Source organism: Neovison vison, chromosome 4 (genome assembly GCF_020171115.1).
Source record: "Neovison vison isolate M4711 chromosome 4, ASM_NN_V1, whole genome shotgun sequence".
Classification (NCBI taxonomy): Eukaryota; Metazoa; Chordata; class Mammalia; order Carnivora; family Mustelidae; genus Neogale; species Neogale vison.
This window is the reverse complement of record NC_058094.1, coordinates 215,885,512-215,903,869: the sequence shown is the minus strand read 5'-3', so window position 1 is coordinate 215,903,869 and position 18,358 is coordinate 215,885,512. Positions and strand designations below refer to the sequence as shown.

At 45.8% G+C, this 18,358-nt stretch overlaps 1 protein-coding gene across 2 annotated transcripts in view; it reads left to right on the top strand.

Annotated features, from left to right (window-relative positions):
• The window catches only part of CREB3L2 (cAMP responsive element binding protein 3 like 2), a 106,260-nt gene that overhangs the window by 46,554 nt on the left and 41,348 nt on the right, over positions 1-18,358 (top strand). For both annotated transcript variants that reach the window (XM_044246663.1, XM_044246662.1), the window contains exon 2: positions 17,212-17,428. In XM_044246663.1, coding sequence (XP_044102598.1) covers positions 17,299-17,428 — 130 coding nt within the window. In that variant the 5' untranslated portion in view covers positions 17,212-17,298. The remainder of the gene's footprint in view (positions 1-17,211; positions 17,429-18,358) is intronic.

The following is an 18,358-nucleotide window of genomic DNA, read 5'->3' as shown; positions in this document are numbered from 1 at the left end:
CTTAGACACTGAAATCCTATTACACTGGTTTTCGCCCAACTCAATAGTGCCTATTTTTAGGAGATAGAGAAGCTGAGGGTAAGTTTTGGTCGCCATTATGCTGCTTTTCTGGCTACTGGCAAGGCAAAGCTTAGGCACTAACTGAGAAAAATAATTTGACTGTGGATTGAGTTTTGGCATAATGTGGTACCAGCCTCAGTCGTGGACTACTAAACATTTTTTAGGCAGTCCTAGTAGGCCTCGAGCTGCATGACAGCATTTCCGTGTCTCCAGAATTCAGCACAGTTGCCTGAGACAGTGAATTCCGAACATATTTTAGCTGAGTCAAAGCTGAAGAGGTCAGAGAAAAGGGTAAGACATAGGAGCAAAGAGACGTAAAGACAGCAAGTGACGCTAAAGTGTTATCTTGTGAGGTCCCCAGTGTGAGGCCTAGGAGAGGAATTGTTGAAGTCAGATGGGGTGGTACCTGGTTATCCGTGGAGGCAGAAACCAGAACAGGAGGGCCTGGGAGGGAAGCTGCAGAGTGGAATGGCCCCAGAGCTAGTTAAGGTGCCAACTCAAATGCAAGTCAGGCCAGAGGGAAGCTGGCACAGTTGTAAACCTCCTGCAAAGATAGGGCCGGGGAGGGAAGCGGATGTGGAGATGAATATTCCAGAAGCTACACCAGCCAACCCAGGCTGTGACTAGCCTTTAGTTAACATAGAACAAGAAATAGGTCCTAAGTAAATGTGTCTATTTTTTTTTTTTTTAATTTCAAAAAATCTTTCTCCTTCCATCTCTTGGTTTTCTTGTAAAAGTTTCTGTAAAAGAAAAGTCAACTTTGCCTTGGCCAGGAAAAAGAGACTTAATCCAAACCTAGATCTGTGGTCTGGGAGGCCAGGTATGAAGTCATAGCCGCCATCTTGGCCTGGCTTCCCAGAAGGAGCAAACAAGGGAGGTGAAGCAAAGCATCGGGTTCAAGAAACAGGGGTGGAGCGCATTGGACAAGTCAGGGGCAGGGCCACCCTCTTCAGTTTGAGGCTGACTACAAGGCTAACAGAGTCTCCAGCCCCCACATTTGTCCTTAGGGTTGACGTTTCCTCCACAAAAACATCTTCAGAGATGTGGACAAGAAGATTGTGGGTGAGGGAGTGGACAGACACATAGCCAGTGAGTGGGTGTAGTAGTTTTCTATTGCTATATAACAAATTACCACACACTTACTTACTTAGAAGAACACCATATATCCTTCATGGTTTCCCTTTGTCAGGAGTCTGGGTGCAATTTCGCTGGGTGCCCTGCTGACAGAATTCAGTTTCTTACATGTGTAGGACTCTTGGTGGCCTGCTTCTTCCAGGCCGGTAGGAAAATCTCTTTTGGATTTCTAGAACTTCTCTGAAAAGGCTTGCCTGGTGAGGTCAGACCCACTCAGGATAACCTCTCCTTTGATAACCTCAAAGTCAGCTGAATTGGGACCTTAATTATATCTGCAAAATTGCCTTCCCTGAAGTTCCGTCATAGTCTCATGTCATACAGGCCACACTTAGGGGAAGGGGATCTTAGAGGGTGTGTACCAGGGAGCAGGAATCTTGGGGTCATCTTGGAATTTGGCCTCCCACGGTGGCTGAGAGACAGCGAGTGGCCAGTGCTGGTCTGTTCTCTCCATGTAGCAGACTGTAATTTTGGAAGGGGACGTGGGGCGAGAGCAAGAACGAAAGATACTATTTTGGGGGATTTATGACTGGTGGCCCTAATTCATGAGAGAACAGAAATCACTACTAAATACGATCTAAGGATAAAAGCTCCCATAGTTGGGAGATGTTCTGGGTCCACCCTGGTCAGGGGATGGTGAATAAAAGGGAGCTCATTTTCAGCGTTTGGGATTCTGTGGCATACAGAGCTCTCCATTGAAACTGGTTTTGAAAACAGACTCTTCCTGTTCACTTGTAGTAGGTAGCCATACTCGTCGGCAAAAGGCCCAGTTGTGGGGCCTGATTGTCATCAAAATGGAGGACAAAATTGAAGAGATTTCTGTGTGTTTAACATTTAAAGTGCCAGAGCGGGGGTGTGGGGGGGACCCAGTTGGGATATTATGTCCTTACACAGTGATCCGGTAAGCCTGGGTCTACCAATGGGTTATTATTTATTTATTTATTTATTTATTTAATCAGGAGTGAAATAGAGAAAATCTGCCTTCTGGGCAGACCATGCTTGTCCTTAGTCAGCTCTCTTCACTGTTCTTTGTTCCCTGAGGACTATTTAATCCAGGTCTCGCTTAATTTGATTAAATGGAGTCTGTTTTTAAAAACAAATGCTTACCCCCCCATTATAAACTCATAGATTTTCAGTAGAAAATATAACTAGGAACAAACAACCCACATCTGTTGTGTCATATGACCAGTTACACATCTGTTTCTAAGCAGAAACTTGTCAACATTTTGTCAGCTTATCTCCCCAGACGTTATAGCATTTGTCGATAATTCTCTACAACTGAAAAATAAAGGGAATTCAGTTGTACTATGTTTGCTCTTTGAGATATATACACATACGTATTTTTTAATGTTTGAATGGATTCACAAACAGCTTTCTGCAATAGCGTTTTGAGTACCTACTTACTTAGATCGCTTACTTACCTTCATTTCTGGAAACAAACGTCTAGGGGCTATTTGACATTTCAGATAGATGATAAATACCAAGTCAGGGTTATCTGCCTTTGATCAGTACAGCCTTCTTGGAGGTTGTGATCGTGTTGTTTTCACCCAGTGCTGCGTGTGTTACAGGCTTCCCTGTCGTTGCTGGAGAGCTGGCTGCTGGCAAAGGCAAAACTTGGGCTTGATGTTTACTTTTCCCCTAGTCCATCCCCAAGGTTACTCATAAAGTTTTTAAATACTTCTTCTGTGAGCAAGAAGCCCTAATAAACAAACCACTTTGTTGAGACGGGAGTATTAGCACTGGCACAATTTACTAATTTCCCTGCACCGTTGCAGACATCACGAGGCAGCGAGGTGCCCCGCGGCCCCTCCGTTCCACACCCAGACTCTGTGTGCAGCTTTGTGAGCGGCTGTTTTCCTTTCCCTTGCCCTGCTCGGGGGGCTGCTGGTGGCACAAATCTGTTAAAACAAAGGGAAGCCAAGGATCAGACTTTAGAAGAGAGATTTCGCCTACTAGAAAACTGAGCTTTGCCAACGTTGAGAGTAGGAGGATTCTTGAGGAGAGAGACCCTCAGATGTCGGTAGGCGGCTGAGTGGTAGAGGGAAAAGAATTCAGTGACCCAGACAGCCATCAAGAGAACTTTCTGACCCCGTGCCGCGTTTCCTGTGAATAATGAAAACAGACGCACGGAAGACCCCGGAGGAACATAGCCATCCTTCGTGATCTGCCCGAGTCTACGTATCACAAGTTCTCTTCTTCGGGTTTTCGAAATCCGTGGTGGATTTTGGATTGTCACCAGGAGGGGGAGTGAGAAGCTTTTGTGTTCAGGGGCCCTGGGATATGCAGGACAGTTCCAATCAACGGAGAATCTTTTTTTTTACCTAAAATAACCACAGGGTCTGGTTGAGAGCTTCTCACCGCTTCACAGTGTTTGATTTCTTCAAAGAACGGAGCAGAAAACATGATAGGACAGCCGTGAATTCTTCTGGGGCTTCCTAGGAATTGTCTAGTCCTTTCTCTGTCCCCCATTTCACGGAGTGGTTCTGCACTGCTGAGGCTGGAAGGAGGCAGTGGGGGCCCACGGAAAAGCAATCCAGCCCTTGTTAGCTTCGATTAGTTTTCTCCGTCTATACTTGGCCTGCCAAAGTTGAGTCATTTTTTCTGATAAAATCCTGTCTGGTTGTTTGTCTCCTGGGCCAGCTGTTCAAAGGCAGGAATTAGCCAAGGGCCATCCAGCTGTTAGCACAGTCATCCTCAAGGGTATGAATTCTTTGCCAAAAGAGCCTCAGAAAAGGCTGGAGAGAAGGAGTTGCAGGGAACACTGACTCAGGCTTAAGATTTGTTTTCGGGCTGTTTTATTCCCCTCGGTGAGGGGAAGTGGAGGCCGCCTACCTCATAACCGATCTCAGAATGTCCAGAGCTGCAGGAGGCCTTGGAGACCAGCTGGTTTTACTCTTTTATTTTGTATTCTAAGAAAAGAGGCCTGGAGAGGTTAAATGACTTTGCCTGAAGTTACAGAGCCAGGTTGTGATAGAGCTAGGTCTAAACCCAGACCTTTTAATTCCAAATTGAGCTTCCCTTTTACCGCCCCAGCAGTTGCCTTTTGACTTCTTATTTTATTTATTAAGGAATCTTTGCTGGCTTTCTTTCCAAAACATTCCCTGCCCCCACAAAAGCATTGTACCCTTATTACATTCAGACCTTCTGTCATCTCTGAGCCTGTCTGGCTTCAGACTTAAGGGAAAAGCACCTTTTATGACCAGAGAGCAAATGCTCCCTGTTTGTGACTCAGTAAGCAAGCATCCACCCCTGTTAAATAATGAAAAAAACTGTAGAAGCGTTACCCTACGTTGTCTTTGGGGAGGAAAATGAAGCTGTTCAGGCTTTCACATGTGTTTGCACATTGTTTCCCAGAGAGACAGCAAAATATCTTGAGTTGGCTTATTCTGATAAATTGAGATCGTTACATTCCATTCATGGTCTTTCTTAGAGAATTCAGGCTCCCTTTTTTTCCCACCATCATTATTAGACAGTCTCCAAGCCTTCCGAGGTCAAATGAAGAGGAGAGGCAGGATGGTAGCTATTTGACGGAGCATCAGCCTGGTGGCCAAAGCCCATACCTTTTGGAGCACCTGGAGTCCATTTCCAGAGCAAGACTTGAGAACCTAAAAATATCCATCTCGGGGAAGCTTTGGCTCACTGCTGTTGACAGGGTGAGATGTCTTTGAACACGTCCAGGACATTTTTTCACAACCAACTTGTCCTATTTTTCTCGCTTTCTGCTGGTTCTGTCATGGCTTCTCAGTAGCCTCCTGGGTGATCTCTTTCTTCTCTCATTGGTTTACTTTGAGTTTTCTGGGCCTTTCTTGTCCGTGCCCCACCAAGTGAACATTTGATAATCCAGCTTGTCTGTGACCAGTTCCCTCATAGAAAATTGAGTGAGGAGTTTCCATGAAAATTTGCTGCATGAAATGAAAGAGCACTGAAGAAACATGGATGTCATCGTGATTCTCCATAATCGTGGTCTATAGAGGACTATCTGGGTTTAAGACTGGAAATGTGGGCCTGGTTTTCAAAAAGGGAAGAAGATTCATCAATTAGGAATTGATGTAGTGGACACGGAGCCCCTTAGTAAGTGAAAGAACAAACTAGAATCTAATATGAGATCACCAGGAATAAATGAGCCTTGCAATCTGTGTTAATAGACTGATAGATCAAAGAAATGCTTAATATTTGTCCCAATTTCAAAGTTTGAAATAAAAAGTTTATAGTCATGATAACAATGAAACCGCATTTATTGAGTTCTTATTAGAGAGAGAAACTGTTCTAAGTGAATAAACATCAAGCCTGATATCTCTTAACTTTAGCTTCTTCATTTAAAATAATGGAGCTTAGAGTCCCTGGGTGGCTCCTTTGGCTAAGGCTCTGACTCTTGATTTTGGGTCAGGTCTTGATCTCAGGGTCATGGGATCGAACCCTGCATGGGACTCCATGCTCATTTCAGAGTCTGCTTCTCCCTCTCCCTCTGCTCCTCCCCTGCTCATTGCTCTCTCTCTCTCTCTCTCAAAATAAATAAATAGATATTTAAAAAAATAATAATGGAGCTCCTCTTTCTCTCTCCAATCTCACTAGTTATCAGAGAGCTAACTAATCGGTCGTCTTTACTCCTCATAGTCCCAAGATTTCTGTCCTGACCAAGGTGTTGGACTCTTGGATTCTAATAGCATTTGGAGATAGAAGGGGATTCATTACCTCAGCTGGTTGGGTTTCATAAGAGGAAGGAACATGCAGGTGCAGATATCCAACAGGTACCACGTTCCCCATATTTGCAATTGTTAACTGACCAGTCAAGGAGGTAAGAAATAACTATGTGGCTGACCGTAGCTTTCATGTTCATAGCCCTTTCATGGTTCTCAGCCAGTTTTTATTTGCCATAGCACCATATTATATTGGAATCAGACTGTCCATGAATTTTTTTTTATCTTTGTGACAATTTTGAAAGGCAGATTACATTTTCCGCTGAAGTAGAAGTAGAAAGCTGAAGTAGAAAGCATGAGTTAATAGTTCAAGGTGACTACTAAAAATTACAGAGCTGATCTAGAATGTATGTGTTCCGACTCCTGGCTTGAGGGGATGGACCCCTCCTTCACACACTCCGGTGTGTTTCCTTAGGCCAGTATTGCAGGGAGGTGGAGCACGCTTGTGAGATCTGACAGAGCAAAAGTCTAAGTGGCTTTAAGCCAGAACTTGCCTGGGTTTCCTAGTTTGGCAACCCGTGGGATTCCTGTTGCTCTTATCTAGGGGTGAAGTGGTACCTCCTGGCAGTGAGTCACTCCCTATGCATTTGAACAAGAAGGCAGATAGTATCTTGTACTCTTGAAGCACTTTCCCTTTCTCCTAGTGTGGCATTCTAGGGAGGAGATGATCTTGATAATCTGATTTGACATATCTGGCTCAGAAATACATAGGGTTTGTTTTTTTGGGTTTTTTTGTTTTGTTTTGTTTTGTTTTTCATGAAAACTTTATGACTCCTTTAGTTTTTTACACCTGACATCCTTGGCATTGGATCTTAGCTTGAGACAGAATTGTCCCATTGCAAAACATATGTCCTATCCAAAAAATTCCATGAAGAAAGTCTGTGGGACTCTTCGGTCATTTGGCCATCCTTAATGATAGTCACCATCTTTCTGGTTACAGAATCAAGAGTGTAAAGATTTCACATACTGCCCTGAACTTCAGTTTTCTCAAATTAAAATGACCAGGAGGCCCTGATGATTTCCAGTATTTCTTCAAGCTTCATCCTCCTATGATCTGGGGCCTGTTGTCATAATCAGAAATTTTTTCTGGAATGGCAAAATACCAGATTTTAGTAGGTTTAGGGTAGGACCCAAAGAGAATAGAAACAATGAATATTTTATGCCTTTCTCAAAGTTGAAGGCCCTGAGGGAATGCCCTGGGTGTTTCTTGGTGAAGACTGGAAGGTGTATGGTCAAAGAGATGGTGGTGTTTTCTGTTTAGAGTGGAGGACATCTGAGGGGGAAGGAGTTGTCTGTGGAGGAGGCAGGAGATAGAGTCAGAAGAGATGGGCCAAAACAAGCCTCCCAGCTGGCTTGTATAATGAGAACATAAAAGGGTAAAAACTGCAAATTGAAGGTAAGGCACAGAAGGAGGGTTATCAACAAGGGACAAAACATCAATTAAGAAGAAACTTCAGAGAATCTGGGAGATGGTGAATAAGAAATTTAAATCTACTTTAACTCTGTGGGGAGCTTGGACTTAGATGGCATTATGTTGGGCCTTTTAAGTCTGGGAAGGTTAAAAGTAAACCTGTTGGCTTTGGAGTGTGGTATGGGTCAGGCAGAAAGCCCCTCTGGGTCAGCAGTGCTCGCACTGGCCATGCGGAGGCAGAATCTGGACTTAGGGACTGAGTGAGGGAAGAAATGACTGTCAAGGTGGCTCCCGCTGACATCCCAGCTCTCGGCAGCTCCGCCGTGGATGGAGAGAACAAAATGGCAGATTCTGTACTGCCTGCACCTTGGGTGGTTGGCTTGATCATGATTTTGAGTTTGTCTTTGGGGAGATTCAGCTGTCTGTTGTGACAGAAGAGAAGGGAGAAGGACTCCAGGGGATGGTTTGAGTTTCTTAAATCAAAGCGGACTCCTCCATCTGATATGGATTATATGTTATTTCTGGAACAGCTCCGCCTGCTCTAAAAGGATCCCGAGGCTCTCCTCCCACAATCTGAGGGGATGTCCTGGTCTCGGGCCCAAATTACAATTCCAAAAGCATTTGGCAATCAGGAATCTGGTTACTGAGTTCTGCTTGTGTTTGTGTTCAGGGGGCAGCAGGCAAAGCTGAAACTAAATAGGAACAGAACTGGCAGCCAGGAATTCTGACCTACTCCCCCATTCTCCACAGTCCCCATCCCTACCTTCTAGATAATTCTGGATCTTGTTGAGATCAGATACAATAATGGTGTGGAAGTGTTTTGTCCTGTGTAAAGCACTGTACATTCAACATGGCGTATTATTATTATTAATTATATTTTCTTACAACTTTTCTTCCTGTTGAGACTGGTTAGATACTGTTAAGCCAGAGAAGGAGAAGCCTTCTACCAGGCTAAAGGCTGGTTTGGGTTCCAGAAGAACTAAGAAGCACATTTGGAGACATTTGCAGGTATATATATAAATGAACCAAGAACTGGGCAGATTGAATTTCTTTGGGCTAGTTAATTCTGAATCTGAGCTCTCCTTTGCCACTCACCAGAAGTCACCCATGGGGTGTTTCTCCCTTCCTCTCATTAGCTGATTTGCTTGTATAAAATAAAATAATGAAGTTTTTCACCTCAACCGTTAAGCAAGAAGACCTGCTATAGGCCGTCAAGATTAGATTGCATTTGGAGAAAATGCATCATTACTTGTCTTAATGATGAAAAATTATGTCATTTAAAAGGGATTAGTATTGGTGCATCTCCCTGGAAACAAATACCACATAAAAATTAATATTTCTATAATAAATAAATTAGGGGTGACTCTTTTCTACAAAAAATAGAACATACCCTACCAGTGGATTTTTAGTAGGGTTCTTTACATAGACATCCCCCAATGCCTTTATAATTGGACTGACCTATTTCACATACGTTTTATTTTTTACAAAGAGAGGCACATCTGGGTACTACAAACCAACGGCTGGGTGTTTTGGCTCTTTAAGAAACAACTTCTGCTACGGCTTGTGAAATTTCAGTGAAGCATATATCACTTTACAAAAAATAACCCCCCCCCCAAAAAAAAACCCTTCAGACTGCATAATAAGGAATTCTAAAGCTCAACCCCACATTTCTTTATTTAGAGAAATATGTATTATACCTTAATATTGGTACCAACAAAAAAACTGAGTGCCTTTGAAGTTTCACTGTATTAGGGTTTGATTTGTGAGTATTTTATTTTCTTGGGATTTTCGACAGAAAAGCCAGTTTTCTCTTCTACTAGGCATCAGGCTGTATCCTGTTTGCAGGTCAAGATCCACGCAGGTCTAAGGAACACTGTCCTTGAAGGTGGCCCTGGGAGAGCAGAAGGGGAGGCCATCTCTCTTTCCCCTCCATGCTCCCTCCCCCTTCTTCCTCTTCCCTGCTGCCTCCACCCTCCTTTTTTTCTCCTCCCTCTCTCCCTCCTGTCCAGTACTGGCCAACTGTGTGTTTGGCTGGAGGGAAACCTTGGTTTCTAAAGTGAATTTGAGCTGTGCCCTCAGAATTATTTCTCGGCATTTCTTTGAGGCTTTGGGGGTTGTCAGCTTGCCTCTACCACGTCCCCTATGTCTGTCCAAGGCTCCAAGTCTTTGAAGCATTCTGCGCTCCCGGCAAGCGCTTAGCTGCAGTTTTTCACTAAAAACCCTTCTTCCCCTGCCTGAGAGTGAGCCTTGAGCCAGATGCGGTCAGCCAAGGCAGCCCTTTTCCAGGCAGGAGGCCTGGAGAATAAAATCTTTGTTGAGCACATCTACTGGAGCCCGGGGCAGGCCTTGCCCCCCACTCTCCCCTCCACCCCCCACCCCCACCTCTTTAGGGAGCTTCCAGGTGCTCTTGCCTCACTGGGTTCCTCCTGTGCCTCCTCAGCTTCACGGCCCTAGACCAGCTAACACGGGGCGAACAAGTCCAAGAAGCAGAAAGAGGGCATTTCCCTCCTTTTCCTAAGTTTTGGAAAGCTTTTGCATTTTGTATTGCCTATAACATTTTAGAAAATTATAGGGTATTAGAGCAGAATGTGTTGATAGCCATGACCTTTAACTATTTGTGTGTGTTACTATTACCTGTGTTGGGAGGTTTGTGTGTGTGTTGGGGGGGGGGTTAGATTTTATTTATGTATTTGTCGTAGAGAGAGACAGAGCACAGGCAGGCAGAGTGGCAGCAGAGGCTGAGGGAGAAGCGGCTCCCTGCAGAGCAAGGAGCCCAATGCGGGACTCAATCCCCGGATGCTGGGATTATGACCCGAGCCGAAGGCAGCCGCCCAACCAACTGAGCCACCCAGGCATCCCTGCTGGGAGTTTTTTAACCGGAGATCCATGGAGTCCTCCTCTCCTGTCCTTGGACAGGCTGGAGGGGGCGGGGAGCCACCAGGAATCTGCATCTGTGGGCCTGTTTCTGTAGGAAGCTTTCATTTGAGTCTCAAAAGTGTCCAGAGATCAGAAGAGGGGAGAAACCACTGAAATCAAATCCGAAGTCCAGTTGTTCATGCTCCCCGCCCCATAAACACACACACACACACACACTCTCACTCAGTTTCCAGACAAGGAAACTGAATCCAGAAGAGAGGGTGTGAAGGCCAGAGAAGCCCAGGCAGGGACTGGTTGCTTGTGTTAGCTTGAACCCAGAAGATGCCGTCCAGCCCACCTCGGGAGGGCACCACAGCTTTGAACATGCTCTCTGAGCTACTTGCTCCAGAGGGGCCCAGGATATCCATTTCAGGTAACCGTAGGGCATCTCAGGACCATGATCTCTTTATAAGATGATCCTCATTCACCCTCTAAATAGGGGCCAGTGGAGTCCCTCGCTCAGGGTAGCCACTCACTGTATCGGTTGGAAGGAGCAAAACTTTGTGGCGAGCACAAGTACAAGGATGACAGCTCTATGCAACCAGTTGTTTGAGCTCAAGAAGGATGAATCCGTTGTGTTCCTCCTCCTCCCTTTTTCTCATCCCCATGACCTCCGTTCTTGGGGCAATTGTCAGCAGCGGCAGGCCGCCCAGATTGTAAACCACTCTTGTGTGCTCCTTTGACATCTGGTTAATGACCTACAAACACAATGTCAGTGCTTCACAATTTTTTTTTTTTTATAAAGTAAATGATGTATGTCCGGTTAAGCATTTCTCTTAATTGATCTGATCTGTACTCATGGATATATGTTTTAAACATTTGATAGCGCTTCTTTCTTGATTATAGGGAGACCTAGGTTTCGATGGAGATTTGTTCACAGTTTGGCTGGGATATTGTAGAATGATAATAAATTGAGACAAGAGATAGTTGGGGAGCGCATGTGATCGCTGGTCTGTACTGGGCTCAGAGGGAGCTGGCTGAAAATGTTCACTTCTTGATTATGGAGTTTATAAGGCCCAAGGGTAAAAGGTTTAAGTAAGTTGGCAATGAAAGGGACACCAAAGAAGAGTAAAAATGTGTCTGATTAAGAGATACATATTCCCAAGGGTTGAAGCTGGTCAGGGAAATAAGAGGCCTATTGCAAGCTATGTCTGTCTAGGATGACTTGTAAAAGAAATAGATTCTTCTTCTCCTTCTTTTTGTTTTTTTGTTTTTTTTTTTTAGGTAGTTTCTAATGGATAGGAAAATGAAAGGATATTCTAGAAAGAACACTGTGAAAAACCAGTGTGCAAGTACAGATGCCAACATGTAATTGTTTTCATCTTTATAGTTTTTTTCTTCTTTTTCCCTAAAGAACTTTTTAAAAACTTGATTGCTATGCCAGAGAAGTGTTGGGGGTATCACATGCATTATTTAACTCAATCCTCACAACGGGAAGCTGCTACTGTTGTTCTGTTTACATTACAGGAGAAACAGACTGAAATTTAGGGACCTGAGCTCCTCTTGCACTGAGGCCCATATAGCTAGGAGCCAGGATCCAAACTCAGAGGAGTCTGGTTCCGGAGGTGTATCACCCAAGGTCATAAGGGCATGAGTAGCATTGGAGTGAAAGTATCAGGGTTTAGAATCAAGGGAGGCAAGACTTTACAGGACAGCTGAGGCCGGACTGGAGGATATGAAATGTTGGGTATTAGATCAGGAGGAGATGAGACCTTGACATAGGTTCTTCCCCCACCCCCAAGATTTTATTTATTTATTTTATAGAGAGAGACACAGTGAGAGAGGGATCACAAGCAGGGGTAGTGGGAGAGGAAGAATCAGGCTTCCTGCCAAGCGGAGAGCCTGATGCAGGGCTCGATCTCAGGACCCTGGGATCATGACCTGAGCCGAAGGCAAATGCTTAATGACTGAGCCACTTGGGCGCCCCATTGACTCAGGCTCTTAAAGCAGGTTGCCAAGGGCCTTCTTCACTGAGGTGCGCAAGGAACACTCCTCTCGTGAGGCAGGGGTTCAGCCCCGTCAGGCGGTTTCTCCCAACCCAGAGATTCAGTGATGGGACCGGGAACACTTGGGCAGAACCGTGCACCGAGGACAAGGGCCTGTCCATTATCATTACTGCTGGCATCCCATGGAAGTGATGTTGGAGCCTCCCCGTCTAGCAACTCCCCCGCACGTTTCTCTACTGAGTGCGAAAGACTCTGTTTGTGGTGGACGAGTGGACGGGCTGTCTGTGAAATCCACATGAATGTTTTGAAATTCCAGCCCCTGCGACAGGTCGGCTTTGGAGACAGACTTCAGTGAGGCCACGTTCCGTAGTGGAAAGTGCGTGGACTTCAAAACCTATGGCCCCAACCCTGGGCAATGCAACTGACTTCCCCGAACCCCCATTTTCTCACTGGTGAATGGACATGTGTCTGCCTAATAGGCGAGCTCCTCGCTCGCTTTCTGGGAGTCTAATAGGTGAAGCGCTTCTCCTCCAGACGGCCTGGCACCTGGTCCCATCCAGGTCCTCATCGCTGATCGGTGGCAGCTTCCTGGTGTTAAGCCCGATGGAACTTCTCCTTGCGTTTGGATCGTGAAGCTCCAGCACCTCTTTCTAGAAGAAATACTGGGGGCAAGTTCAGTCAGTTTGAAATAAGAGGACCTCAGTTCAAGGCCTCGCTCAAGCAGTAGGCGACTGAGGTCTTGTGGGCACTCATTGAGGGGAGAGCTATGAAAATACCTTGTAAATCCAGACGGCTTGACCAGAGTCTTAAGCAGAATGGTAGATGCTATTATGCCGTGCAAACATTTCATAACCCTCAGATTCACATGCGCGGTCCTTTGCTCAAGTATTTTCAGGATCCAGGAAGACTCCCTGTTTGGGGAGGTTCACTTTGCTCCAAGACCATATGCCCCCGCTCACCAGCTGCCAGGAATGATGGGCCAGTTCTGGCCTCGTCCCTGCACCAGCAGGGGGATGGTGACCTGTCTGCTGAGCCCCTGAGCCCCCAGCTGCCATGGAGGCCCAGCAGGAGCTGATCATCTGGGCTGAGTCACAGAACCCGGGCGGGGACAACGTGGTAATTACTACAAAACCCAAAGTAGAGGGAGTTCAGGGACGGTTAGCAGCGTTAGAGAAGGTTTATTATTGGTTATCCGGGGATGTTCACGAAAACATTCATTACTGCTGCTCAGGAGAAGGAAAACGGTGTCCACTGAGTAGCCCAACCTGGCAGCTTCCGTGGGAAAGCAGGGCAGTCAAAGAGAGCCTTGGCTTAGGGTTGAATGGGATTCCAGAGTTGTAGCAGGGTCAGCACAGCTGGCCAGAGTGGACATTGTCGCTCAGGGGAGCGAATTGTGGCCGGGAAATACAGGGACTATGAGTTCGGCTCTTGAGTTTGCATTTTAATGTTGTGTTACTTATTTCTCTTTCTGCTCCCTGAATGTTGGCCTCAGAAGGAACTCTGTCAGATACTTGCAGAATATTCACCATCAGGCAACCGCGAAATTTGTCTTTTGGGACCTGCTGAGGGAGTTGGACCCTGACTTTGAGTGATCTTATAGTCTGGAAACCTGGCTCTTAACCTTAGCCTTGCAGATGTTCTGCTCCTTGCTCAGCAGAGCATGTCTGTGGACTAGCAGCATTAATGGGGAGCTCGTTAGACATGCAGACCCCCAGGGCCACTGGACTTGCAAGTCACCATCTGTGTCTTAAGGGGATTCATGGGAACATCAGAGTATGAGAAGCACTGGCCTAAATGGCAAGCCCAGGAAAGTCACGGCTTTTCTGTTGTCTTCCTTATTATTTCGTATCCCCAATACCTAGTTCAGGTTTAACACATGGTGGTTCAATAAGCCATGAGTCTGCCTCTGACTTGCGTATAGCTCAGGCTCTAGGGACATTGTAAGTTTCTAGGGAACTAATTGTAAAGTGGGGTGTGTGGGGGTGGGGGGTGGTGAGTAGGGTTGGGGCCACCCTTCGGAGGTTGAAAAATTGAAGTGAACATTAGAACCCCAGGTGGTGGGGTGGTTTTCATACGGATGCTTTTGAACAACTCAAAACCTCCGAAGGTGGGTCAGAGGATTTGCAATTTTTTTTTTTGTAATTTCCCATTATTTCCAAGAATGTTTATTATAGTATCACATATAATAATGAGATATTTAGATATCTCTCAAGAAGAAACAGATTAAGGGGTGTCTGGGTGGCTCAGTCAGTTAAGCATCTGCCTTCAGCTCAGGTCATGATCCCAGGATCCTGGGATCGAGTCCTGAGTTGCCGGGTGTGGTCCTTGCTCAGTCGGGAGCCTGCTTCTCCGTCTGCCTACTGCTCCTTCTGCTTGTACTCTCTCTCTGTGTCGAGTAAAGAAATAAAATCTTTAGATTTTTTTAGATTTTATTTCTTTATTTGACAGAGAGAGACACACTGAGAGAGGAAACAAAGCAGGCAGAGTGGGAGAGGAAAAAGCAGGCAGAGTGGGAGAGGAAGAAGCAGGCTTCCCCCAGAGCAGGGAGCCTCACGTAGGGCTCGATCCCAGGACCCTGGAATCATGACCTGAGCCGAAGGCAGATGCTTAAGGACTGTGCCACTCAGGCACCTCAATAAATGATATCTTTAAAAAAAGAAGAAATAGGTAAATACAATGGAATACAAATCAGAAGGTCAGATGAATGAAATAGAGCTGCATGTATAAACATGAATGAATCTAAAAAATGTTTTTGGAGAGAATAAAGGTGCAGAAGGATGTGTGAGGGATGGTACTATTTATTTAAAGTTTAAAGTGTTCTTATGTATGTAGTGGAAATATGCATATGTAGGAAGAATGTAAAGACCTGAATGGGGATGATAACCAAGTTCAGGGTGTTGGTTAACTTTGGGAGGGAGGAAGGGAAATGGGTGGAAGCTTTAATAGTCCCTTCATGTTTTATTTCTTTAAAAAAGAAAGAGTAAAGAAAAAAACGTTGCAGCAGGAAACATGGAAAAATAAGATTTTCCCCAAAGGAATGGATACGTACTTATTCATGGTACTGTTTTCTATAATTTTTCTGAATGTCTTAAATATTTCATTATAAAATGACTAAAACAAAGTCTCCTGGTGATTTTGATGCAAGCAGTTGACTTTTGGGAATTCTTGCCTGAGATGCTTCTAGGGGCTTTTCAGTTCTAAATGTGTTTGTGTGCAGAGAATTCATCCCCAAGTGCCTCTATTATTCTTGTAGATGGCTGATATCTGTCAGGCTGTGCTCAAGCCTGTGGCTTTCCTGTATTCTGTCCCAGTGAGATGCAGCCACTTATGTTGGTGATGTTGACAAAACTCGACTCTGAGGACATCGCCTACAAGGGCCTCTTCTGTGTTGTCTCCTTCTCTCCTTTATTAAAGGAGAAGTTGTATCCTAGAACTACCATAATCTTAGAGCTCTAACCTCCTTCCTTCCCATCCCCAAGGTGTGTTCGTTTTCAGAACACCTTCCCTGACCCTCAGTCGTAGGGCTCAGTATGCCTGTGGATCTCAGGAGCTTTCTTTGCCTACCCTGGGCATCACCTTTTGCAGTCAGTTCTCCAGTTGTTGTCTCTGCTTTTGTAACTTCCTTTCTATACCAGAAGTGTCCCTAAAATTTAATCAATAAAGATGACACTATTAGTCTGTGACTCAGGAAGCTTAAGAAAGATGAAATGGTTCTAGCAGCTAGTGCCAAAGGGGACTTTCGTATTTAATTTTGTTGTTATTATTTTGTATTAATTATTTTTATTAACATATAATGTATTATTTGCCCCAGGGGTACAGGTCTGTGAATCATGAGGCTTACACACTTCACAGCACTCACCATATCACATTGTTGTTATTATTTTTAATGTAGTCGGTAGTGGTAGTTCTAAACCAAAGATGATTCCCTCCTCCATTCCCCCAACCCAGGGACATTTGGCAATCTAGAGGCATTTCCAGTTTCCAAAACTAGGGAAGTTCTACTAGCATTGAGTGGGCGCTAAACATCCTATAAAACACAGGAACCACCCCCCCCCACCACATAACAAAGAATTATCTGGTCCAAAATGTTCATAGTGCCGTGATTGAAAAAACCCTGTTCTACATACCCTCATACCATGAACATCACCCTATCCATGAGGGAGAGTGGTTGGGGCTGTACCTATGGGACTGTGGAACAGGGGATCCAGGGGTCCCTGTGAATGTGTGTGCAGACCATTCCTGTATCATGTTCACTGCATGGTGTGGGCTATAGACTCAGTGGTGTTGGACTCAGTGGAGACTCAGTGGAGATGGAGGATGAGAAGAGATTAAGGAAAAACTGCAGAGGACCAGAGTCTCAGTGGTGGGGAGAGCAGAGGGAAGCGGCCTCTGATGCCTTTGAACTTGGCACCTTGCTATAAATAGTACCCTCATGCTGTAGAAATACAGGATAGTGTGTTTAAAAATATTCCCAATGAAAAATGTGGTAGATAGTTCCAGTGATGGCCTCTAGTGATCTGCACTGACTTCCACCCATACTTGTCTGCTGTGATTTTGCCGTTCCTCTCGTCAGGAGGTGGAGTCCATTTTCCCAGCCCGTGCCTCTGGGCTGGCCTTGTCACTTGCCTTGACCAAAAGAATGTGGAGGGAGTGTTGATGTGCGACTTCTGAGGCCATTCAGCTTTGGTTTTCCTCCCTGTTAGCGCCTTTCTGGCATCCTGGGAAGAATGTCAGCCTGCCACAGTCTCTGAAGGAAGGATCCAGGCATTCGGCTGGCATTCGGCCCCACGTAGCTCCCAGCCGACCTTCCAGCTCAAGGAGCTCACATGAGATGAGCTTGTGTGCCTAGCCAGTTCACAGGGTCGTGCGGAATAATAAATTGTAGTTATTCGAAGCCTCTAAACTTTGGGGTACTTTGCTCCCCAGCCACAGGTGACTGGACGTTGTATGTAAGTGACTTCGTCGGAAGCAGCAGATGGCGGATCTGCCCGAGGATGTTGGGTAACTCTCAGGTCATGGTTAAGACTTCTTCCTCTTTTGTGTCTCGTAGCACTTCTCAGAACTCCTGGATGAGTTTTCCCAGAACGTGCTGGGTCAGCTCCTGAATGACCCTTTCCTCTCCGAGAAGAGCGTGTCGATGGAGGTGGAGCCGAGCCCGACATCCCCCGCGCCTCTCATCCAGGCCGAGCACAGCTACTCCCTGTGTGAGGAGCCTCGGGCCCAGTCACCGTTCGCCCACGTTACCTCCGGTGACAGCGTCAATGACGGTAAATCCAGAGCAAGAGCGGCACCGGGGACCATGGCCCTGAGCTCCTCAGGGGTGCGGAGCGTGTGTTACACTCTTGTCGGCCCCCACTTTAGCCCCATACGTGCTCCACGTAAAGCCTGGGGCTGGGGCTGTGGGGAAACGCAAAGGGGCGGGGGGCACATTTCTTTACCCCTGGCCGGGTGGTCTGGGAACTTGCTGTCACTGAGTGGTAGTCGTTGCTTTCTTTGACCCTGTAGATGGGGCAGCAGGGCATCCTTTTGCAAATCAGGTGGGCTTCTCTGGTTGATAATTCCAGGAAGCCCGTCGTTTTAAGAGGTCATGTCATTTTTTTTCCTGAGGAAGAATTTTTCTGACCGCTCGTCTCCTCAGATCCTTCTTGGGCACCCAATCAACCCACATTCAGTCCGGTCCCTTGACCACATGCATATGAGATTTTGGTGAGCGTTCCCAGGGCACTGAGCCTTCTGGGTGACCCTTTCTTGCCCATCGCCAGTGCCATCTGTATGATGTTTGTTCAAGATCGAGTTTTCTTGGCTTTAGAGTGTTAAGCTGTTTGCCCATTTGTCTGGAGAGTGACTGTCTTCCATGGCTGAACTCCTGTATCACATATGATCAGTGCCTTAAAGTGTAGCCATTCATTCACCTAGTGGTTCTTGAGTTTACGGGTGAGGCAATGAAGGAAATAGAAAGAAAAAAAATGTACACCTTGCTCTCCTAGAACCTATCCTCTGGGGAACATGAGAAATGTATACAACCAACAATAAAATTGTTGAACGTAGACTAAGGGTGGGGTGAAGGTGATGTATTCTGCAGCCAGACCTCACTTTAAGATCTATGTCAGGGACTAGTTAGAGGCAGGCTACTTAATGTGGTCAAACCCTACGTTTCTTGTGCATAAAAGTAGGACACGTCAGCATCGACTCCATGT